Source organism: Sebastes umbrosus, chromosome 12 (genome assembly GCF_015220745.1).
Source record: "Sebastes umbrosus isolate fSebUmb1 chromosome 12, fSebUmb1.pri, whole genome shotgun sequence".
Lineage (NCBI taxonomy): Eukaryota > Metazoa > Chordata > Actinopteri > Perciformes > Sebastidae > Sebastes > Sebastes umbrosus.
Window position 1 is genome coordinate 33874180 of NC_051280.1, and position 27114 is coordinate 33901293.

Below are 27114 nucleotides of genomic sequence, written 5' to 3' on the forward strand. Positions count from 1 at the left end.
ATTATATAGTAATAGGATAGTATGGTATCTAACTTCTGCAATATGAAGCTTTGCTATTTTTAGTTTTTAGTACATGTATTCGACCGATGTTTTATTTTATAACAAACTAATCTATATTTCAAACCCTGTAATTTTAAAATGATGCTGGTGAACGACTGCCCGCTGCAAAAATCACAAATCACAAACAAAACATATAGCAATATACAGTAAATGCAAAAAGAAAATACCCATAAATAAACTGGAATAATGAATATTTGTTCATTGTCATTGCAGAGTACAATGAAAATGAAGTTTGCAGAGTTAATTAGTTCATATAATAACAAAAAGTGACAAAAATGTTTCATACAAATATAAACGAGTGCAAAAAATCGTGTATAAAAGTAATCTACTGTATCTTACCTTACTTTGTTATATTTATACATACTGTTTATAGTTGTATATTACAAAACACTGTTTACTGCTATAACAGCTATGAGTTTAATGTTATTTCAGGTTATAATTTGTGCAACATCCAAAAATCAACAACCAGATTGACGAACAATAAAATATATATACATCTGCTCTTTACAGACCAACTGACAGAGGATCAAAACATAATGGCTGATATTAAATACTAAAGATTTTGGTAAATAATTATCCAACAGCAGCTGAAAGTCCAGCTTATTTGTTTTATTTGTTGTATTTGTTGTATTAATAACATATTAAACCACCAGAGAGTCCATGTCAAAATATGTATTTTAAAAATGCTGAACATAACAGTATATTTACTACCTGAAAAAGCTAGTGTTGTATATAGCATTAGTACTATATTTTATTAACATTATATGTATATTTTAATAAATATGAATCCTGATATAAATCAGAATAAGTACAGTACACTATGTAGTTTATTAGAAATATAAAGAGACGTGTCATCAGTATAATGAAGGATGTTCTGTAGTTTATTAGAAATATAAAGAGACGTGTCATCAGCATAATGAAGGATGTTCTGTAGTTTATTAGAAATATATAGAGACGTGTCATCAGTATAATGAAGGATGTTCTGTAGTTTATTAGAAATATATAGAGACGTGTCATCAGTATAATGAAGGATGTTCTGTAGTTTTTGAATTACGCTAACTTACTGTGTGAATGCTAACAACTACAAACTCATGTTTGGATCTGGAATCAAAATTACTGTCTCCTCACGTAAGTGAATTTTATAAAATGTACGGTTCTTATAACGTCAGAATGAAAATTATTAATAATCGTCGACACAGTTTCGTAACTTTACTCAACATGAAGACACAAACATTACGCCTGTAATACCTTTGTTTGAAGAACTTATTATAGAGACGTGGAACTTAAACTCGTGATTTTGAAGTGACAAAGATGTCTTTTTATTTGACTTCTTAATGTCTGAATTAATTGTTTAAATTTGTCAGTTTAACTTCAGTTTAACGTTTAATTTTTTAGAATTAATGCAGATAAAATAACACATTTAGCTTCTTATTAAAAAAATAAACATTTATAAATATGTTTCAAGCGTTCCTCTCACTCGCTCAGCTCGCTGGTGTTTTTGCTGTCAGATAAATCTGAGTGTGAATAACAACATCAGGATGGTGTTTGGAGCCGGAGTTAAACTTAATATCATGACAAGTAAGTGTGAGACTGAAGTAAATATTTCATTCACTCTGCTGCTAAAAGGTAAATATAATTTGAGTTCCTTTTAAATAAATGAACATAATCGGGGTGTTCAGCCATTTTGATTTAAAACTAAACTTATCTATTTATGTCTCACATTACAAGTGCAAAAAAAACTTTAACATTTTAAATTGATGTTAATTTCAAATATTCCTCATGTAGAAGGTTGGAAATAAAAATAAATGAGTGGAAACTGTCCAACAACACGACAATGTGGGTCAACAAACTCATATTTGGTTCTGGAACTAAACCTCAGGTAGAAAAAAGTGAGTAAATATTAGCTTTATAAATAAATCAAAGTGTGCGTAACGTTCTTCAAATCTTACAAATTATAATGTACAAATCTCTCAGTGATATTGGTATTTAGTCTTTTTGAGTTTCTCGTCATCATTTATTCTTTTTTTTTTTTTCATTCATGCACCTCAGAGTTGCTGCAGAACAACAGATTTTTGCTAAATGATTTTGCAAACCATGTTACGTACATATACATAAAATAAAGACAATATATGCTTGCAAGGTAGTATTTTATTTCTAACAATGATGAAACCAAAAGGAATCATTAGCGTAGATCGTATTATTGATGAGGCATTTATTTTGGTAAATCCTGCAGCGGATGTAAAATATAACTTCAAATATTAAATATCAAAGAACTGTTAAGTCACTGATATTCAGTTTACTAAATACTATTAATATAATAATAATAATAATAATAAATGCATTTATATAGCACTTCTCAAAGTGTTTCACAAGACAATTAAGGCAGATAAATAAAGTAACAAATATGGTAACTGCTAAAACAGAACATCACAGAACATATCAATAATAATAAAAGTGGTAAAATGGTAGGACAAGTTGATAAAACAAATATATATACATAAATGTGTATAAATGTACACATGCGTCCACAAAACAGATGTATACATACATATATTTATACCCAGTCTTACACTTATAGGAATGCTATCCTTAAAAAATGTGTTTCCACTTTTTTTAAAAGTGGATACAGAGTTAGATGATCGTTATTATTATACAGTATTATACAGTATATATTATATACACTTAAATAAGAAGCCAAACAAACTAATAACAGATGACTATTTATTATTTGTAGTAAAATAAAAAAGATGCTGACCAGTTCTATCGACATGAATATGTTGAAGAACTGCAGCGTTTTTTGTAACTAGTTTAGTTACTGTGTGAATGACAACAACTTCAAAACCACATTTGGTTCTTGAACCAGAGCGTTGGTATCGTCAAGTAAGTGTGTTGTCAACATTAACAGATCTACACTATATATGTCCTTTTTATAAAAAGACTAAAACTTAAACAGACAACATGAAGTTTTTTATAACTCAGCAGAGCTTCTAAGTTAAAAAACTAAATTGGAGAACTTCCTATTACAACATTAATGTGTTGCTAATACTGTGTTAAAGGACTTACAGATAGCACCATGACCACACTTTAATAAAGTTTAACATTTATTAGTATCTTTCTTACTAACATAAGCACTACATCATTAATGTCTGTATATTTAACACTTTGTCATGTTAATTATTTGAATAATGAATGAATGAATAATAGAGGAACGCAACAATGAATTCACCTTTTATTTTGTATTTAGCTGCAACTGAAAATACCAGAATCAAATATTTTTTATATTAATATAAATGAAAACATCAACAACATTTTTAATTAATTTCTCTTCAAATACAGAATGAATATATAAAATGTATGCACACTAAATAAAGTAGAAATTTATAAATATTACAGTAATTATAGAATATTTTGAGATGCATGCACAGTTTATATGATTGTACATTTATTATGTTTATTTAAATACTACATAATACAATACACACAGGTAAGCCTACTTTAATAAATGTATGACACTACCACAGTAAAACTGAGGAAAATACCAAACCTCAGCATAAAACGTATAAAAATGTACTTTCAGTTTGGAAAACGTACATTACACATTTCCATCAGCGGTGTGATTTGGGATTATTAGGTCTGAAATACTAATATTAGGTTTAGATGTTTGTAGCTGACATGGACGTTTCAGAGTGTGTTTCCATCACAGTGTGTCTGAGACTGATGTCTTTCATCAGTCTCACCTCTTCATCATAACACAGCGGTGTAATAATAATGTTTTACATCATAATAGAGTGGTGTTAATAATAATGTTTTACATCATAACAGAGCCGTGTTAATAATAATGTTTTACATCATAACAGAGCCGTGTTAATAATAATGTTTTACATCATAACAGAGCCGTGTTAATAATAATGTTTTACATCATAACAGAGCCGTGTTAATAATAATGTTTTACATCATAACAGAGCGGTGTTAATAATAATGTTTTATCGCTGTGTGTTTATGAGTTGTCCGTTTGTGTTTTTCAGAAGAGGAGTACAAGCCGTCCTTCTACAAGCTGTCTGACGGTGAGACCACAGCATGTCTGGCCACCGGCTTCAGCCATCTGCAGGCAGCAAACATTACACATATTGACATCTTCATAAACACGAGTGCCGTCCGAATAGGCGAAGATTCGCTGTTCAACGAGGTGGCTTTGTTGTCTAAAGGCGATGAGGACAAATGTCAACGAGGTAAGTTTGAACTATTTAATAATGTCTTTATTAGAGCTGTCAACCCATTAAAATAGTTAATCACACATGTGTTCATCTGTTCTAAATGTACCTTAAAGGGAGTATTTAATACTCTTATCAACATGGGAGTGGACAAATATGCTTCTTTATGTAAATGTATGTATATATTTATTATTGGAAATCCCCTTTGAAAATGGCCATGACAGTTTTTACTCGCCAAAATCTTGTGTAAGTTTGGAGCGTTATTTAACCTCCTTCATGATGAGCTAGTATGACATGGAGGGCACCAATGGATTCATCAGGTTTTAAAGTTTACTATGATACCAGTATCTTCACTCTAGCTTTAAAACTAAATACTATAATATTAGACACTTTTGATGCAGCTTCATCTTTGTTTTTGCCGTGTGCATAAACAGCCGTATCATCGGCGTACATCTGAATGTTAACGTCAGAGCAATCACTCTAGCTTTAAACCTGTGAGGGTTTCTCGATCAATATCTGTCATTGTTTTGTGTTGTTAACTGATTTACAATAATAAATATATGCATACATTTACATAAAGCAGCATATTTGTCCACTCCCATGTTGATAAGAGTAATAAATATTTGACTAATCTCCCTTTAAGGTTCATTTAGAACAGATAAAAACATGTCTGATTCATTTGCGAGGCCAACCCAACCTTTTCATACAAGATGCAGTGAATGAGAACCGTCACAGTAAATAAATCTGGAATTGTAATAGTAAAACCTGAAATAGACTATATATTAATAAAGACTGATAATTGTAACTGTCATAATAACTAATAATCATTTTGTCTGATGTGTTTCAGCTGAAGATGGAGCTGCGTCTGAACTGTGTGAAGACACTCTGGAACCAGGTTGGTAATAAATCAGACTGAGTCCATCATTACAACTCTGATTGGGATGATGATGATGGTGATGATGATGATGATGATGATGATGATGATGATGATGACGATGATGATGATGATGATGATGATGGTGGTCTTTACAGATGCCAAGGTGAACCTGATGTCTCTGACCATCCTGGGCCTCAGGCTGCTGTTCCTCAAGACCATCGTCTTCAACGTCCTGTTGACCCTTCGTCTGTGGATCAGTCACTGTGAGTACCGACCCACTAATGACTCACTAATATCAGCCTGTAGGACCCCCCCGCTGTCCCCTCTACTGCTGTCTGGAAACAGGATAATCAAGTGGTTAAGTCATGAGAACACCGCTGCTAAAGCAACGGCAATATTAACGTTACTGTTGCCGTCTAGAAGCCACAAAGGCTAACAAGTTTAGCAAGCGAGCGAGTGGCTAACATGATGCAGGAAATGCAGAGGCATAATGACAGAGCAGAAAGATGAGGTCGTTGGGAATATCAACATTTTCCTCAGACATATTATAAAATTATATAAATCATAAAAACAATATACAACTAAAATGACAATATATTAACTTATTATGCACTAAAACGTGAACTTCTAAGGCCTCCGCCGTTTATGACAACGTCAACAAACACGTCACAACTCGTGAACTCGGAGCTTTCAGGAACTTTCCACTGACGAGGTCGTGAATCCGACATGAGGGGGGGGGGCGTTCATATGGACTCTACTGGTGAACACGGTGAACACGGTGAACACCACCACAGCTGAGACCTGGACTACGAAGCAGGATTTGGCGTTAGCGAGGTAACTTCAGGGTTAACTCAACTCATATAAAAGCACCGCCTACTGACCAATCACAGCTCGTGAGCAGATCGTAATGGTAATATTCCGGAAATATGAAGAAGTTACAGTCATAATCCAGACAACTCTCTCTCTCTCACTCTCTCTGTCCGTCTGTCTGTCTCTCTCTCTCTCTCTCTCTCTCTCTCTCTCTCTCTCTCTCTCTCTCACTCTTTCTGTCTGTCTGTCTCTCTCTCTCTCTCTCTCTCTCTCATTCTCTCTGTCTGTCTGTTTCTCTCTCTCTCTCTCTCTCTCTCTCTCTCTCTCTAGCGTCGCTCACCGACACGTTAATAGTTTCTGAAATGTTTAAAATATTCATGTAACACTTACAGTATTAATTCAAACAGTCTCTGATTCACGTTTTCTGTTGGCAGCTTTTCGTGATTTCATGTACAATCTGCGTCTTATTTTAGGAGCCAGCAAACAGTCAGACCACAGAACAACTCTGGATGTATATTAACTGACTATATACTCTATAAGTATACTATGTGTATATTAACTCACTATATACTGTATAAGTATACTATGTGTATATTAACTCACTATATACTGTATAAGTATACTATGTGTATATTAACTGACTATATATTGTACAAGTATACTAACTGTATATTAACTGACTATATACTGTACAAGTATACTAACTGTATATTAACTGACTATATACTGTATAAGTATATTAAGTGACTATATCTGTATAAGTGTACTAACTGTATATTAACTGACTATATACTGTATAAGTATATTAACTGACTATATCTGTATAAGTGTACTAACTGTATATTAACTGACTATATACTGTATAAGTATATTAACTGACTATATCTGTATAAGTGTACTAACTGTATATTAACTCTGGTTCATGTTTTATTTTGTAGGAACCAGACGACGGATTCACAGAGCGACGTCCTGATGGACGTGATGAAGTCTTCTTCCATCAGTGTCTCATACGTCTGTTTTATATATATATATATACACAGTATATAGTATAGTATAGGAACGTCTATCAGTATGTTAACCTGTTAATATCATCAGCGTCCTGTATAACTTGTTAACCCGCTAATATCTGTATTACATGTTAACATTTTAATATCTGTATGACCTGTTAACCCTTAACGTGTTAATATCTGTATGACCTGTTAACATGTTAACGTGTTAACATGTTAATATCTGTATGACCTGTTAACGTGTTAATATCTGTATGAGCTGTTAACGTGTTAACGTGTTAGTATCTGTATGACCTGTTAACGTGTTAATATCTGTATGACCTGGTAACGTGTTAACGTGTTAATATCTGTATGACCTGTTAACGTGTTAACGTGTTAATATCTGTATGACCTGGTAACGTGTTAACGTGTTAGTATCTGTATGACCTGTTAACGTGTTAAGGTGTTAATATCTGTATGACCTGTTAACGTGTTAACGTGTTGATATCTGTATGACCTTTTAACGTGTTAACGTGTTAATATCTGTATGACCTGTTAACGTGTTAATATCTGTATGACCTGTTAACGTGTTAGTATCTGTATGACCTGTTAACGTGTTAACGTGTTAATATCTGTATGACCTGTCGTCTTTATGATCTACAGTCAGTGGTGTTGTTGCTTCTGCTGCTGGTGTTAATATCTCTGTTATCATTGAACTCTGTTCTGTTGTTACAATAAAGACTGAAAACTCACTGGATGACTAAATGTTTTTATTCAGAATTCCTCACACAGACTGTATATGATATAATAATAATAATAAACTTAATAATAACCATAATTTAAAATGGTAAATTGATTAGTTAATTAATTCAACTTAGTTAATAGTTTTTTACTGTTAAACAATGAAATGATAATTAATGTTTACTAATTATAAGTAATGCTATAATTTCTGTTATTTTATCATTAGTTTGTGTAATATGAAATAATTATTTTACTAATTATATATTGTATCATAGATGATAGGAGACGATAACAATTACATTCTGATTACATTAATAAAGTATTTATTAACAGTTTATTGTTGCACACATTATAACATTTTATATACTATATTAAGTATTTGTTAATAATTACCAAATGATTTATAAACCTTTAAGAAGTTATTAGTAAAACATCTATAAACATTAAATAGACAGATGGTCAAGAAACCTTATTAACCATTATAAATTATTACAAATATCTATATATGATGTTTATGGATGTTTTACAAACTATTTATAAAGGTTTATAAATAATATATTAATCACTAACAGCTACTTGTATATATAGTATATAAAATGTTATAATGTGTGTAACATAGATTAAGTTAAAATAACATAAATTATAGCATTAATAATAATTAGTAAACATTATTAATTGTTTGTTAAATAAAAATTAAATATTATAAAGTGTTACCAATACTAATAATTGCAAAATTAACTGATATTTCTTCCTTTTTTGAATCTTCTCTCTGATCTTATTAAAATATAACGTGTAGAAAAGTGTTGACGTGGTTTCACATTTGACATTTTTTTATCCTTCTTACGTTAGTAGATTTTAGGACTTTATTGATTGGGTCATTGATGACATTTTATAATATCTGATGTTAAAACTCTTCTTTCAGAGATGAACTCATTTACAGGAATTAACTGAGACATTTAATGAACAAATGATTTCAGAACAGTGACTCTGGTTTATCTGATGAAATGAAACCTCGCAGTCTCTGTTCGTCTCTACGGAGGACGGAATCTGACAAAAATAATAAATAAATGAATGAATAAATAAATAAATATGTCATTAAATGCAGCAAAAATAAAATCAGTGTAAGCATTGATTAATTAATTGACAAAATATGACATAAATTTATATTTCTATTTTAATTTGCTTTTTTATTTATTTATCTTTGTATTAATTATTATTTATTTACTCTTCTGTTTAATGTTCCCTTTTATTTAGCTAACTAACATATAGTCATAACACCCCGACCCTGTGAAGATAATACAGAAATAAATAAGTTTGGGGAAATAAATAAGGGGTGAACTGCAAAGGCACAAATGGTGCAGAAATAAATGCAAGAATACATAAATAAATACATACATTTAACAATAAAATAATTTAAAATAATGCAAAACTAAATAAATGTGAAAAATATACTAGAAAATAATTAAATACATTTAAAATTAATACAAATAAATACATCAATACATAAAAGGGACAATTAAACAAAAGAGTAAATAAATAAGGGAATTAATGCAAAGATAAATAAATACATGCATTTAAAATAAATATAAAATAATTAAAAATAAATGAAAAACTAAATAAATGAAAAATAAATAAATACATTTAAAATAATAATAGTAATAAAAAATATACATCAATAAATAAAAGGGAAAATTAAACAAAAGAGAAAACAAATAAAGGAATTAATGCAAAGATTAACAAATAAAGAAGCAAATTAAAACATAAATATAATTTTTTTAATGTTATTTTTGCTACATTTAATGACATATTAATTAATTTGTTGAATCATTTATTAATTTATTTTAGATTTGGCAGGATCCGTCCTCCGTACATGTCTGTGTGTTGGCTGTATTTGGATCGATTTAAACTTTTAAAACTACAAGTCGTTGGACATAAAGTCGTATCTGGGTCAGTGTGTTCATGCTGTCGATGTTAAATATGAACGTTAATCAGTGTTTGTGATCAGCAGAGCTGCAGATCTCTGTGGTTTCCTGTTTGTTCTGCTGCACACAAACACACCAGCGATGTGATGAGGGGGTGGTGGGTGTGATACACTTCTGTCTTTGTGAGGCCCAGTTTGAGGACATTTAATCTCAATGATAAATTCAAATACTGAATTTAGAAGCACATTACATGACCTAAAGTATGTGTGGTGTTGGGGATCAGGTCTGGATCTCAGTCGGGGTTGGATGGGGTTGAGATCAGGACTCTGAGGTCAGTTTAGTTTAGTTTAGTATTGTATTTGATAGAGACAGTGCATATTGTCAGAGTTAGCCAGAAAGGCTGGTTTTCGTCTCCGGGCAGGCAGCAGTTAAAACACAGACGGCACTGATAAAAAATAGAACCTGCCGCTGTGATCAGAGCTACGTGGAGACCAGAGAGACAGTTCTGGTGAATATGAACACCGTACAGCGACACACTCTTACTAAATATAATAGTCCATAAACAACATCTCACTGTTCACTAATGTTCACCAGTTCGGTTTCTAGTGAACCAGAATCTCTCTGTTGTGGAGAATAAACGGTAGTTTTCAGGTTCTGATGTGTTTCTGATGGTCGGTTGTTCCGGTCCAGAAGAAGCAGACTGGTTGAGGGAACATATTGATTCCTGGTTAAAGGGATAGTTCAGGTGTTTCTCTGTGTAGTAGTCAGTGTATTACTACAGCAGATGGAGTCTGGAGCAAAGCAACGTGCTGTTGTGGACAGATTTTAGACATGTAGACGTTATATTTAGAATATTTTCACCTCTCCACCTCGCTGTAAGGCAGCCCTTTCTGACGGGGATCTGAAGCTATTATCTACGCTCTCTTCAAAGCCACCAGACTCCATTCACAAAACCAGTAATTTTCCCTCTCAGAACAGGAGAGTAGCTGGTCTACCGCTGCATCCAGGGTTGGAAATGATCTTTCTTTACTTCCTGCCAATTTGGCAGACAATTATTTTTTTTTGTCTGCCACTCAGAAATTTTATCTGACACTTTTGAAATCTCTGCGCTAAATTAAGGAATAACATTTTAGGTTAGATTTCATTCAATGTTCAATATATTTTACATTAAAAACATTATATACATGGTAAATTACAGTGTTGGAATTACACCGTGGAGGGAGGGTAGTGTATACAGTACTGTACTGTACTTTGTTATTGTCATCTGTAGTGGTTATGTGCATAAAAACACACAATTCAAATGATTATGATTATTAAATATTTGCTTTGATTAAAAAAAATATTGGCAAGCTGCTTAGAGCTAGTGTTAGGAAGTTAAACAGGTCATAATTCTCTCTCTAATATCTATTTTATATTGATGCGAAAACATTTCCTTCACACAACTGGATTTATTCAAGTTTCTCACCAAAAACTTAATTTTATGAAATTACATTTGAACACATCCTGATAATGTTGTAATTTACCTTCGCCCAATAGTCCTTTTTCCTGAGCAGACTTTGAACGCCTCATAATAATGACTCAATGGCACCTCCATTAACGTAAGTAGCTCCGCTATTTATCCAGTCAGGCCTGTGCTGCTAACGGCTGCTAACAGGCAATGTTACTACCTCTCCTCCTGCTGATTTAAACACAGGTTTGTTGTTCACAGTGTAGAATTCAGGGAAAAATAGGGTGCATCTCCTCAGGTTTAGTAGCGCCACGCTGTTGAGCACTTTATTTTTCTCTCCGTCGTGTCTCTGGTCCCAAACGAACTGAAACAAGATACAGTGTGCTTATGTGTCATTGTGCAGAGTAACTGTCGGAAAGCACCAATAAGAGGAATCGATAGTCACGGAGGCATGAGATGCCAAGAAAGCGGACAACTATGGTTCGCTATTCCCATCACTAACGTTTTCCCTGCCTGCCAAAGTGGCAGGTGTCCTGATGATTTCACCCCGCCACTGCCAACAATTTACCCGCATTCGGCGGGTGGCGGGTGCTAATTTCAGACCTTGGCTGCATCCATCGGTTAGTTAGTTTGTGTTATTGTTGGTGAATGTAAACTAACCTTTTAAAACACCAAAGTCACAAAATAACACAAACTAAATAACCGATGGATGCAGCGGTAGACCAGCTACTCCTCTGTTCTGAGAGGGAAAATTACAGTTTTTTTCAATAGAGTCTGGTGGCTTTGAATTGAATACTACATTAGACACTTTTGATGCAGCTTCATCTTTGTTTCTGCCATGTGCATAAACAACCGCATCATCAGCGTACATCTGAATGTTAACATCAAGGCAAACCGATGGTAGATCGTCTATGTTTGGAGCGTTATTTAACCTCCTTCATGACAAGCTAGTATGACATGGTTGGTACCGATGGATACCACCTGTCAGAAAGGGCTGTCAGCGAGGTAAAGTGGTGAAAATATTCTAAGTATAGCATACACTTTAACTGATATTGATCTTTTTAGGTGTCTAAAATCTGTTTTTCTGCTGCTCCCGTCCACAGCCGCTTCACCTCGTCATCAGACAGCCCTTTCTGATGGGAACTGAAGCTGTTATATCGCTCTCTTCAAACCCACCAGACTGCATTGAAAAAAACTGTAATTTTCCCTCTCAGAGAGTAGCTGGTCTACTGCTGCATCCATCGGTTAGTTAGTTTGTGTTATTTGGGGGTTTTAAGTGTTAGTTTGGATTCACTAAAGTCACACAAATGTGAGAAGAAGTCGTGTCACTTCAAAAATGCTGGACCCGAGTTTAAGATTGTAACTGAATCTTTAATAAAAGTTACAGAAACATCAAACAAACAGGAAATAAAAGATGACTATTGGTATCAAGATGAGATGTAGAGGCTGTAACCATGAAAAATGTTCCTCTGTGATCAACTTCTGTCAGTAAACGATGTGAGAAAATGAATCATAACAACCGACTGGATGGAAACATGAAAACCACAGTGTGTGTGTGTGTGTGTGTGTGTGTGTGTGTGTGTGTGTGTGTGTTTCCACTCCACCTGTTTTCTACTGAATGTGTTCATTTAAATTTTTTAAATATATGATTAATTTGTGATTCATGTTACAACATGTAGAACAAGTAAATGATTTATTCTTGTATTTAAATAATAATTTGGGCTGTCAAAGTTAACGCAAATTTGTTTTAACGCCACTAATTTCTTTAACGCATTAACGCAACTTGTGATTTTTAGGTTGTAGCGGCTCAGTTTTAAAGCCAGAGTGAAGATCCTGGTATCATCTGAAACTATAAAACCTGATGAATCCATCGGTAACAACCATGTTATACTAGCTTGTCATGAAGGAGGTTAAATAACGCTCCCAACATAGATGATCAACCATCGGTTTGTTCTGACGTTAACATTCAGATGTACGCTGATGATATGGTTGTTTATGCACACGGCAAAAACAAAGATGAAGCTGCATCAAATGTGTCTAATATTATAGTATTCAGTTTTAAAGCTAGAGTGAAGATACTGGTATCAAATGAAACTATAAAACCTGATGAATCCATCGGTACCAACCAGGTCTAGCTTGTCATGAAGGAGGTTAAATAACGCTACAAACTTACACTAAATATTGGCGAGTAAAAACTGACATGTCCATTTTCAAAGGGGTCCCTTGACCTCTGACCTCCAGATATGTGGATGAAAATAGATAAATAACTGATAAATTATTATGATAAATAAATAATAACTGCATGAAAATGTTAAATTAATTGCATGATTGTCCATAGTTAATCTCAAATTAATCACACAGTTTTTTATCTGTTCTAAATGCACCTTAAAGGTAATTAATACTCTTATCAACATGGGAGTGGACAAATATGCTGCTTTATGCAAAATGTATATATATATTTATTATTGGAAATCAATTAACAACACAAAACAATGACAGATATTGTCCAGAAACCCTCACAGGTACTGCATTTATGTCTGCATATAAACGTGTTATATGAATATTAGTTATGTCTACATATAAACATGTTATATTAATATTAGTTATGTCTACATATAAACATGTTATATTAATATTAGTTATGTCTACATATAAACGTGTTATATTAATATTAGTTATGTCTACATATAAACATGTTATATTAATATTAGTTATGTCTACATATAAACGTGTTATATGAATATTAGTTATGTCTACATATAAACATGTTATATTAATATTAGTTATGTCTACATATAAACATGTTATATTAATATTAGTTATGTCTACATATAAACGTGTTATATTAATATTAGTTATGTCTACATATAAACATGTTATATTAATATTAGTTATGTCTACATATAAACGTGTTATATTAATATTAGTTATGTCTACATATAAACGTGCTATATTAATATTAGTTATGTCTACATATAAACGTGCTATATTAATATTAGTTATGTCTACATATAAACGTGCTATATTAATATTAGTTATGTCTACGTATAAATGTGCTATATTAATATTAGTTATGTCTACATATAAATGTGTTATATTAATATTAGTTATGTCTACATATATAAACGTGTTATATGAATATTAAATGTGTTATATTCTCATCATCTGTCTCTCTGTGGAGGTGTTTGTATCTGCGATCTGATTGGCTGCTGCCGCCTCACTGTTTCCACAGGATGTGGTCGCTCGCTGAGGACGAGCTGCACGGAGCGACGTCACAGACGAAGGCGGCGGCGGTTTCTGCCTCAAAGCCTGCTGGGACAGGATGTGTGTGGGCGGTGAGGAGGTGAAGAGGCATCATCAGGTGTGACCTCAGAATCAGATGAGACGCCTAAATATAAAGCAGATAAACATCAGATTGTTCCGACAGGATGTCATAAATATGTCACTCAGCTGCTCGTTCTACTGCTGCTTTCTATTGTAATCATGTTTATAATAATATGATATATTTATATGTAATAGTAACTTTACACTTTCTATAGGAATGAAAGACAAGACGAGTTGTTTTCTAATGACACATAAATGCAAACAAGAGGGTGACCTCTTTGTCTCCTTCATTGTTCCATTGTCAGGACGTCTTATGGCTCATTATCTGAGTCACATATAGTTGTTGTTTCTGTTTGTTTGTTTGCATTTCACTGCTCATTTTCTCTCAAATATAAGAAAAAAGGTAAGAATTTATAATAACCATAATTTATAAATGCTAAATGGATAGTTAATTAATCATAGTTATTTTACTGTGATAATTTATGTTAATTTAACTGTTTAGTGTTGCACACATTATAATATTTTATATTCTATACATATATATATGTATATATATAAGTATTTGTTAATATTATTTATAAACCTTTAAGAAATACTTTATAAAACATCTATAATCATCATAAAAGCATATATAAACATTATTTAGATAGATAGTTAATACTTTGTCAATGGTTAATAAATAAATAAAAAAACAATGAAATGATAATTAATAATGTTTACTAATTATTAGCAATGCTATAAATTATGTTATTTTATCATTAGTTTGTGTAATATGAAATAGTTAGTTTATATTATATATCTATATATATTATATATTATCTATATATATATATTATATTGTACCACAGCTGAAAGGTATAATAATAATTATATTCTGATTACATTAGTAAAGTATTTATTAACAGTTTATTGTTGCACACATTTTAACATTTACTAATACATCTATCTATTTAATGTTTATAGATGTTTTACAAAGTATTTCTTTAAGGTTTATAAATAATATCTTAATCATTAACAAATACTTTTATATATAGAATATAAAATGTTATAATGTGTGGAACAATAAACAGTTAAAATAACATAAATTATATCATTAATAATATTTAGTAAACATTTTTATTAATTGCTAAATTATATATATATAATATATTTTGAATCTTTTCTATGATCTTATTAAAATACAACATAAAGAAAAGTGGTTTCACATTTGATGACTAAACACTGGAATGACCATAAATCAGCGTAAAACAAAATTTAACCAAATAAAGAAATATTTCATGTTTTATTTAGAGGCATAAACATCTAGTTTTACAAACAATTTCTTTAAGGTTTACAAATAATTAAGTAACCATTAACAAATGTTATAATGTGTGCAACAATAAACTGGTAGAATAACATAAATTATAGCATTACTAATAATTAGTAAACATTATTAATTAGCATGCTTTTAGCATTTATTAACAGTAAAATAACTATTAATTTACCGTTTATAAATGATGGTTATTATAAAGTGTTACCTTTACATGTTTAAACAAACACCACATGTCTGTTCTTGGTCTTCTGTTTCAGCGTGTTTTAGAGGTCATACGTGTGCTGTTGGGCTCCTGTATGATGCATAAAACACAGTACAGATAGACGGCTTTATTATATCTATTATTGTTTACTTTAGTGGTCAAATGACCAAACACACACATAGGGTCTGTTCTTGATGGTCCACTGTGACATCACTCTGTACGTTATGACATCATCACAGTGTTTATTATTCTACTACGACATGACATCACTCTCTGATTATATTTTATTTATATTTGCCTTTTTTCCACCGTTTTGTTGTCGTGTTAAAGCCTGAAGTTTATAGATGTAAAGATCATCATCATCATCATCATCATCATCGTCAGCGTGACCAGCTGTGACAGTAACCGCGTGACTCTGCGGTGACTTTAACAGCAGCGATGGAAAAATCATTTGTTTGTTTGTTGGTTTGTTTTTTCTGCAGCTTCGCCGCCGACAGGAAGTCAGCAGCAGGATGTGCACGAGGTGAAGAAGAAGAAGAAGAAGAAGAAGAAGAGGAAACGAGGCTGCAGCAGCGTGAAGCTTCGAGGTCACCATCTGACAAACATCCGCCAGCAGACAGAAAAGAAGAAAAAACACGACCTCAGAATATTTCCAACACGTGTGCTGGAAAAAAAAAAAACCTGCAGCTGTTTCAAAACTTTCAGCAGCTTTAAGCAAAACGTTATAATACATATATGATATATTATTAATACTGTATTATAATACATATATAATATATTATTAGTAGTATCATAATACATATATAATATATTATTAATACTGTATTATAATACATATATGATATATTATTAATACTGTATTATAATACATATATGATATATTATTAATACTGTATTATAATACATATATGATATATTATTAATACTGTATTATAATACATATATAATATATTATTAATACTGTATTATAATACATATATAATATATTATTAATACTGTATTATAATACATATATGATATATTATTAATACTGTATTATAATACATAATAACCATTGTTTATAAACGGTTAATTGATAGTTAATTAAACTTAGTTAATAGTTATTTTACTGCTAATAAACCATGAAATGAGTACAAGATAATGTACAGCGAGCCGCCAGCTGTACATTATCCATCTTATTACACGGCTGCTTACTGAAGAAATCAATATTTTGAGACAAAAACGCTCCTCCAGAGTCCGACATCAGAGCTGCGTCCATAGCAACGGTCTGCTATACGTAGCAACGGTCTGCAATACGTAGCAACGGTCTGCTATACGTAGCAACGGTCTGCAATACGTAGCAACGGTCTGCTATACGTAGCAACGGTCTGCTATACGTAGCAACGGTCTGCTATACGTAGCAACGGTCTGCTATACGTAGCAACGGTCTGCTATACGTAGCAACGGTCTGCTATACGTAGCAACGGTCTGCTATATGTAGCAACGGTCTGCTATACGTAGCAACGGTCTGCTATACGTAGCAACGGTCTGCAATACGTAGCAACGGTCTGTAATACGTAGCAACGTTCTGCAATATGTAGCAACGGTCTGCTATACGTAGCAACGGTCTGCTATACGTAGCAACGGTCTGCTATACGTAGCAACGGTCTGCTATACGTAGCAACGGTCTGCAATACGTAGCAACGGTCTGTAATACGTAGCAACGGTCTGCAATACGTAGCAACGGTCTGCTATACGTAGCAACGGTCTGCTATACGTAGCAACGGTCTGCAATACGTAGCAACGGTCTGTAATACGTAGCAACGGTCTGCAATATGTAGCAACGGTCTGCTATACGTAGCAACGGTCTGCTATACGTAGCAACGGTCTGCAATACGTAGCAACGGTCTGTAATACGTAGCAACGGTCTGCAATATGTAGCAACGGTCTGCTATACGTAGCAACGGTCTGCAATACGTAGCAACGGTCTGCAATACGTAGCAACGGTCTGTAATACGTAGCAACGGTCTGCAATATGTAGCAACGGTCTGCTATACGTAGCAACGGTCTGCAATACGTAGCAACGGTCTGTAATACGTAGCAACGGTCTGCAATATGTAGCAACGGTCTGCTATACGTAGCAACGGTCTGCAATACGTAGCAACGGTCTGCTATACGTAGCAACGGTCTGTAATACGTAGCAACGGTCTGCAATATGTAGCAACGGTCTGCTATACGTAGCAACGGTCTGCTATACGTAGCAACAGTCTGCAATACGTAGCAACGGTCTGTAATACGTAGCAACGGTCTGCAATATGTAGCAACGGTCTGCTATACGTAGCAACGGTCTGTAATACGTAGCAACGGTCTGCTATAAAGAAATAGCAGAACACCATGATTGACCAATCAGAATCGAGTATTCAACACAGACGTGTAATAATAATTAATAATGTTTACTAATTATTAGTAGTGCTATTATTTATGTTCTTGTATCATTAGTGTGTGTAGTATTCATCACTCTGATTCTGAAGAAATATAAATAAAGGTTAACCTGGTAAACCTTTATTCATCTTAAATGATCTGTTGTAGACGTCTTGGACTACCAGAGATAATAACGGTGGCGGCGGCATTCACCTGTCACTCTTTAGTATGAATTACTTATTGAATTCATTGTGTATGTGTTATTATTGCCTGCTGTCTGTAAACTGTGAGTTTTACTTCCTCTTCTCCACTTCATAACTGTACCAGTTCGTCAGGTTCATAGTTTCTTCTATTTTAAATACCAGAGGTCTCTTTTATCACCTGATGGAGATGTTATTAGAGCTTCACAGAGCCTGTGGACTCATTCACATCACGTTATGTCCTGTAGGCGGCGTCCTGCAGGCGGCACGCTGCAGCCTCTCCATGGGACAACAGCTCTATCTGGTGGCTCTCCTCCAGAACTGTAACTGTCAGATTGTTTCTGTTTGTTTCTCTGATATAATAAAACCCTCTGATCACATCTGTTTGGTCCAAACAGGAATATGGATGAATATCAGCTCTTCAGCCTCAGATAGAAGAAAATAAATATGTAGAAAATTACATTTTTTTTACTTTTTAGTGCTTTTTTAAATGATGTAAAATATGCTGAAGACTCTCATGTGATGACTAAAATACTCACAAAGAGAAGGAACAACATGCTGAAGTGTTTCAGGTGAAATATTAGATATAGATATTATGTCCTGTTAAGTGGAGAGAGTCTTGGTTTTGACTCTGTCTTGATGTAGTTTGAGTGTCTGTTCACACGTTTATTAATAAGAGGACACCAGAGAATATAAAACCAAACCATGCCGGGCTAAAACACCACTGACTGCTGCTCTGTATATCTCTGTTCTTCACAGACGCCACTAAAATGAGCACATTTCACAGATATACATACATGTATATATATATATACATGTATGTATATATATATATATATACACACACATGTATATATATACTGTTTGTAGATTTTAAATCACATTTGAAACGAGGCGCTCTTCATCCAGCGTTGAGGTCGTAGCAGCTGCCACTCTGAGACATTTAGTGATTTACTGCTGAGATGACTGTTAGATGGTTTTAATAGAGCTAATGATAATAATATAATAATATATAATAATAGAGCTCCTTTCTAGTCTTCCAACCCACTCAGAGCACTTTACACTAACAATGTCAGCATTCACACACACAATCACACACACGATCACACACACATTCACACACACACACACACACACACACACACACACACACACACACACACACTCACACACACGATCACACACACACACACACACACACACACACACACACACACACACACACACACACACACACAATCACACACACAATCACACACACATTCACACACACACACACACACATTCACACACACATTCACACACACAATCACACACACAATCACACACACAATCACACACACGATCACACACACAATCACACACACATTCACACACACAATCACACACACATTCACACACACATTCACACACACACACACACACACACACACACACACACAATCACACACACACTCACACACACAATCACACACACATTCACACACACAATCACACACACATTCACACACACATTCACACACACAATCACACACACATTCACACACACATTCACACACACACACACGCACACACACTCACACACACAATCACACACACACATTCACACACACAATCACACACACATTCACACACACACACACACACACATTCACACACACAATCACACACACAATCACACACACAATCACACACACGATCACACACACAATCACACACACATTCACACACACACAATCACACACACATTCACACACACATTCACACACACACACACACACACACACACACACACAATCACACACACACTCACACACACACAATCACACACACAATCACACACACATTCACACACACAATCACACACACATTCACACACACATTCACACACACACATTCACACACACAATCACACACACACACACACACACACACACACACACACACACATTCACACACATTCACACACACAATCACACACACATTCACACACACACACACACACACACACACACACACACACACACACACACACACACATTCACACACACACACTCACACACACATTCACACACACACACAATCACACACACACACACACACACATTCACACACACACACACACACACACATTCAGGATTGTTTTTTAAACAATCATTCATACTGTGGCAGCTGCCAATTCTCTGGTGCTTGCTGTTGTTTCCCTTTTCCCTGGTGTTTTTCTGGTTGAGTTGCTGAGTGATTAGAGGGTTATTCAGTTCACCTGTTGCGCAGGGTGTGGGGACTGGCTCTTAAATGATAGTTGAGAGCAGCTTGGTGCATTCCCCTCTTGGCCAATCAGGGTGTAACGACGCCCTTTCTGTAGGGCTTAAAAGAGGAGGGAAACTGCACACCCAGTGTCATTCTGATCTCTCCTTCACTCAATGCAACATGTGTTATCAGCTTTACCAGAAACTCTGGTCTGTTTTGGGCCCTTTTGGGATTCTGTGATCTTCGTGTTTTGTTTGTTGAGAGTGTTGACTCCTAGTTGGGGAAACAAGTTAAGTGCCAACCAATTGGGTTACCTGCACTGGGACAATTAGGTGCTATTTGTGCAACGATCTGGCTTGCCTTACAATAGCCTAACGCCTGCAGGCTGTATTTTTGTATTCTATTCATTTGTTGATTTTCAATGAAACCCTTTATACCCATTTCTTTTAGTGTATTTTATTTGGGAAAACTTTAAAGGAGGGTAAAAGGAAAAATACAAACCAATATTTCAGTTTCCTTAATTGTTTGTTAATATAGAGGCATTTGTTCATTATTATTATTAAGAAGGCATTTTATTTTATATTATTATGTGGATGGGAACTGTTTTTCAGTCTTCTGACTGAACAACTAAAGTCTGGGGAACTCAGTACCGCCACAATACTTAGAAGGCTTCTTCTTTTGACAAATTCGCTGTTTTCTTCTCCCTGTCGTTGTTCTATCAGCTCTTTAGTTGTTTTCTAATGCAGGATGAGGCTGTTTAGTAGAGATGAAGACTCTGTGACTGTCCGGTGTTCAGGGGCCTCATGTATAAAAGACTGCGCAGCTTTCACACTGGAAGATGGCGTACTCACAAAATTGGAAAAGTACGTACGCACAGAAATTTTCACATGTATAAAACCGTGCGCACGCCTGTTCCTGCGCACCTTTCCTTTATACATCCCACTTGACGTGAAATTGAGCGCAGCTGCACGTGCCACTTGGTCCGCCTTGTCTCCTCCCATTAATAACTATGCAAATGACTATAAACACGCTCCATGCTGTCACTTATTGTCCAAATAACGACGGCAGATCACGCTGGAAAAGGAACAAAAAAGAAGAATTTCACAGAGTGTGAAATTGAAGTGTTTGTTACTGAGGTGGAAGCTAGAAAACATATTTTATTTGATGGTCTTTCATCAGGAATCAGTAACAAACGCAACGTCTCCACAGCAGCTGACCGTGCGCTCCCGAAGGTTCCCGAAGGCTTCCGAAGGCGCACGATCAGCTGCGCCCCGTGCCTCGACTGCTGAGAGGCGCCGGTCTGGCCGCGTCCTCACTAAATATATACTATACGCTGTGCTGAGTCACAGAGAGAGATTGTCAATACAATGAAGGATAAAATATATATATGCAACGAATTAAAAAGAATGAATGATGGTGGGATAAGTCATATATTAAAAGACCTTGTTAAAAAAATGTTTGTCTCAACTCACCTCGTTACTATACATTCTGTGTATCTCATCTAAACGGCGCCGTATAGCTGCTGCATTTGGCTCATTGTTAGGTGTGCCAGGATCCGGTTCATCCATCTGTAGCTCCAGGGGACACAGGCTCACCACGGTGGTTTGCCACATTGTGCAGCACGCGATGTTGTTTTTGGCACGGTGGTTAAGTCATGTCATCTCTGGGAAATTAGTTTAAATGTGTTTTTGTTGTGCCTCTCTGATGTTAAACATTATGCGCAAACTAGTTAAGAAATATGTGGGTTTTTTTTTTTTGATCCCACATCATAAATAAAGCTCAGTAAGTTGAGTGGAAAAATAATTTTTACACATTTAGCGAGTTTCAGGACTTTGTAGTTTGACACTGCCAGATGACAGAGTTTGGAAGACGGCCCGCACATTCTCACGACTGGTCTAGAGTTTGCGGCACGGTCCGCACATTCTCACGTCACGTTGATTTTTATACATCCCGGCGTGAGCGTGAAACACAGCGTACGCAACATTTTAGTACTTACGCACCGTGTATACATGAGGCCCCAGGTCTTTACCGTGAAGACCTGACTGGTGTTCAGGTCTTCACCGTGTCCTCATCCTGTTTATATCTTAAATAACAGACTCTGTGACTGACCGGTGTTCAGGTCTTCACCGTGAAGACCTGACTGGTGTTCAGGTCTCCACCGTGTCCTCATCCTGTGAGATTTGTTTTAATTTGTATTTTGAATAATGATCCAAACTTTAAAAATGACAATTTCCTTTAGTTTTCTTCACAGAAATGAATGAAATGTTCTGATATAGGAAATTGTACATTTATTTAAAAAAAGTTGTCTTACGCTTTGGTGACCCCTACTGGGGGTCGGGACCCCAGGTTGGGAACCAGTGCTGTTCTTGTTCTGCTGTCTGATGTGACACCAGCTCCACCTTGTGGATGTACTCAGGAACTGTTACACACATCAACAGGTCCTGAATGAAGCAGCTGGTCTCTATCATGTGAGTAGAGATGATGCACCGATCTGACTTCAGTCACACAGTCCCGATACCGATACCGATACCGATACCTGGGCTCTGAGTATCGGCCGATACCGAGTACCGATCAGATACCAGTGTTTAATTAATCATCTGTATGTCTCGCTGAGTGGAAGAGACTGGATCATTCTGTTATGTGTAAAGAAACATCAAGTTTGACTTAAACATCATTTTATTAATTTTGTAAAACAAAATGAAATAAATAAATAAATACATAGACACAGATTTATTGAATTGATATTTATTATTAAAATAATAAATCGTACACCAGCAACTTCAAAATCAACAGGAATTATAATTCCTACAAAAAAAATATACATATATATATATAATATAATATATATATATATATAATATTAAATTGTTAAGAAACATACACAAACACACAAATATTTAACTGACATGTGTTGATTAGCTTTATTTTCATTGACCCTTGGGAAATAGAATAAACTTTACATCCAAAAATAAATTTAAAAGAATTTGAAAAAAAGAACAATAATGATGGATTCATTCTATTAGAACAACAATTAGGATAATAACAATAATAATAATAATAATAATAATAATAATAATGTTATTATTATTGTATGTACTCTCTAAATTTAAACATGCACCACAGGACATCTCATTAGATTATTAATATAACTGAGTAATGACTGCCAGAAATAGAAATAACCAAATAATAAATTATACAAAAAATAAACAAATAAATCAATCAATAAATCAATAAATCAATAAATCAATAATATTTCAGTGAAATTGTACTGTTTACCTCTATCTGCTACGTTGTATGAAGGCTGTGATGTGATTGGCTGTTTCAACCACGAGAGCTGACACGTCACGAGCGTCAAAACTATCAGTCACTCACAACCTGCCCAAAGTTTGAAGCTTCTGAACCGCAGAGACCCGCAGAGACCCGCAGAGACCCGCAGAGACCCAGAGAAACCCAGAGAGACCCGCAGAGACCCGCAGAGACCCGCAGAGACCCAGAGAAACCCAGAGAGACCCGCAGAGACCCGCAGAGACCCGCAGAGACCCGCAGAGACCCAGAGAAACCCAGAGAGACCCGTAGAGACCCGCAGAGACCCGCAGAGACCCAGAGGAACCCAGAGAGACCCGCAGAGACCCGCAGAGACCCGCAGAGACCCGCAGAGACCCAGAGAGACCCAGAGAGACCCGCAGAGACCCGCGGAGACCCAGAGAAACCCAGAGAGACCCGCAGAGACCCGTAGAGACCCGCAGAGACCCGCAGAGACCCAGAGAGACCCAGAGAAACCCAGAGAGACCCGCAGAGACCCAGAGAGACCCAGAGAGACCCGCAGAGACCCGCACGAACCGCAGAGACCCGTATGACCCGCAGAGACCCAGAGAAACCCAGAGAGACCCGCAGAGACCCGCACGAACCGCAGAGACCCGTATGACCCGCAGAGACCCGCACGAACCGCAGAGACCCGCAGAGACCCACAGAGACCCGCAGAGACCCGCAGAGACCCGTATGACCCGCAGAGACCCGCACGAACCGCATGACCCGCAGAGACCCGCAGAGACCCGCTCGAACCGCATGACCCGCAGAGACCCGCAGAGACTCGCACGAACCGCATGACCCGCAGAGACCCGCACGAACCGCGGAGACCCGCAGAGACCCGCAGAGACCCGCACGAACCGCATGACCCGCAGAGACCCGCAGAGACCCGCATGACCCGCAGAGATCCGCAGAGAACCGCATGACCCGCAGAGACCCGCAGAGAACCGCACGAACCACAGAGACCCGCACGAACAGCAGAGACTCGCAGAGACCCGCAGAGACCCGCACGAACCGCAGAGACCCGCACGACCCGCACGACCCGCAGAGACCCGCACGAACCGCAGAGAGCCGCAGAGACCGGCGCGAACCCGCAGAGATCCGCACGAACCGCAGAGACCCGCAGAAAGCCGCAGAGACCCGCATAGACCTGCACGAACCGCAGAAAGCCGCAGAGACCCGCAGAGACCCGCAGAGACCCGCACGAACCGCAGAAAGCCGCAGAGACCCGCAGAGACCCGCAGAGACCCGCACGAACCGCAGAAAGCCGCAGAGACCCGCAGAGACCCGCAGAGACCCGCACGAACCGCAGAAAGCCGCAGAGACCAGCAGAGACCCGCAGAGACCCGCAGAGACCCGCAGAGACCCGCACGAACCGCAGAAAGCCGCAGAGACCCGCAGAAAGCCGCAGAGACCCGCAGAGACCCGCACGAACCGCAGAAAGCCGCAGAGACCCGCAGAGACCCGCACGAACCGCAGAAAGCCGCAGAGACCCGCAGAGACCCGCACGAACCGCAGAAAGCCGCAGAGACCCGCAGAGACCCGCAGAGACCCGCACGAACCGCAGAAAGCCGCAGAGACCTGCAGAGACCCGCACGAACCGCAGAAAGCCGCAGAGACCCGCAGAAAGCCGCTGGGACCGTGAAGAAGGAGCTTTCTTGTTAGCTCCCGTTGGACTTGTTCCTCGTCCCTGAGAACACCTGTAAGGTGAGAGATATTTCCTGTGTTACTGGCTGTGGGTTGTGTTGTGACCTGTGTTGAGGTCTTGTGACGGAGCTCATCCGGTAACGTCACAGTAACGTCACAGTAACGTTAATGTGACGTCACACATTACAGTTGATCATTTCACAGCTGTTTTCTGGTCAGAAGACTGTTTGCTGCTAACCACATTCCAACATCAGAACAAAGTCTAGTTTGATTTTTGGAAAAATAGTTTTGCTGTTATTTACCACTGTTACTGTGACTTACGTTACTCTGACGTTACACTAACTAACGTTACTGTGACGTTACTCTGATGTTACTCTGACGTTACACTAACTAACGTTACTGTGACTGACGTTACTCTGACTAACGTTACTGTGACTGACGTTACTCTGACGTTACTCTGACTAATGTTACTGTGACTGACGTTACTCTGACGTTACTCTGACTAACGTTACTGTGACTGACGTTACTCTGACGTTACTCTGACTAACGTTACTGTGACTGACGTTACTCTGACGTTACTCTGACTAACGTTACTGTGACTGACGTTACTCTGACGTTACTCTGACTAACGTTACTGTGACTGACGTTACTCTGACGTTACTCTGACTAACGTTACTGTGACTGACGTTACTCTGACGTTACTCTGACTAACGTTACTGTGACTGACGTTACTCTGACGTTACTCTGACTAATGTTACTGTGACTGACGTTACTCTGACGTTACTCTGACTAATGTTACTGTGACTGACGTTACTCTGACGTTATTCTGACGTTACACTAACTAACGTTACTGTGACTGACGTTACTCTGACTAATGTTACTGTGACTGACGTTACTCTGACGTTACTCTGACTAATGTTACTGTGACTGACGTTACTCTGACGTTATTCTGATGTTACACTAACTAACGTTACTGTGACTGACGTTACTCTGACGTTACTCTGACTAATGTTACTGTGACTGACGTTACTCTGACGTTACTCTGACTAACGTTACTGTGACTGACGTTACTCTGACGTTACTCTGACTAACGTTACTGTGACTGACGTTACTCTGACGTTACTCTGACTAACGTTACTGTGACTGACGTTACTCTGACTAACGTTACTGTGACTGACGTTACTCTGACGTTACTCTGACTAATGTTACTGTGACTGACGTTACTCTGACGTTACTCTGACTAATGTTACTGTGACTGACGTTACTCTGACGTTACTCTGACTAATGTTACTGTGACTGACGTTACTCTGACGTTATTCTGACGTTACACTAACTAACGTTACTGTGACTGACGTTACTCTGACTAATGTTACTGTGACTGACGTTACTCTGACGTTACTCTGACTAATGTTACTGTGA

General features: G+C 36.6%; 2 protein-coding genes across 2 annotated transcripts in view; one reads left to right on the top strand and one right to left on the bottom strand.

Annotated features, from left to right (window-relative positions):
- The window catches only part of LOC119498499 (M1-specific T cell receptor alpha chain-like), a 66246-nt gene extending 58550 nt beyond the window's left edge, over positions 1-7696 (top strand). Inside the window, exons 2-5 of the mRNA XM_037787465.1 lie at positions 4086-4289; positions 5119-5166; positions 5304-5411; positions 6897-7696. Of these exons, the coding sequence (XP_037643393.1) occupies positions 4086-4289; positions 5119-5166; positions 5304-5411; positions 6897-6898 (362 nt within the window). The 3' untranslated portion in view covers positions 6899-7696. The remainder of the gene's footprint in view (positions 1-4085; positions 4290-5118; positions 5167-5303; positions 5412-6896) is intronic.
- The window catches only part of LOC119499314, an 843332-nt gene that overhangs the window by 663076 nt on the left and 153142 nt on the right, over positions 1-27114 (bottom strand). The gene's annotated exons all lie outside the window — the stretch shown is intronic.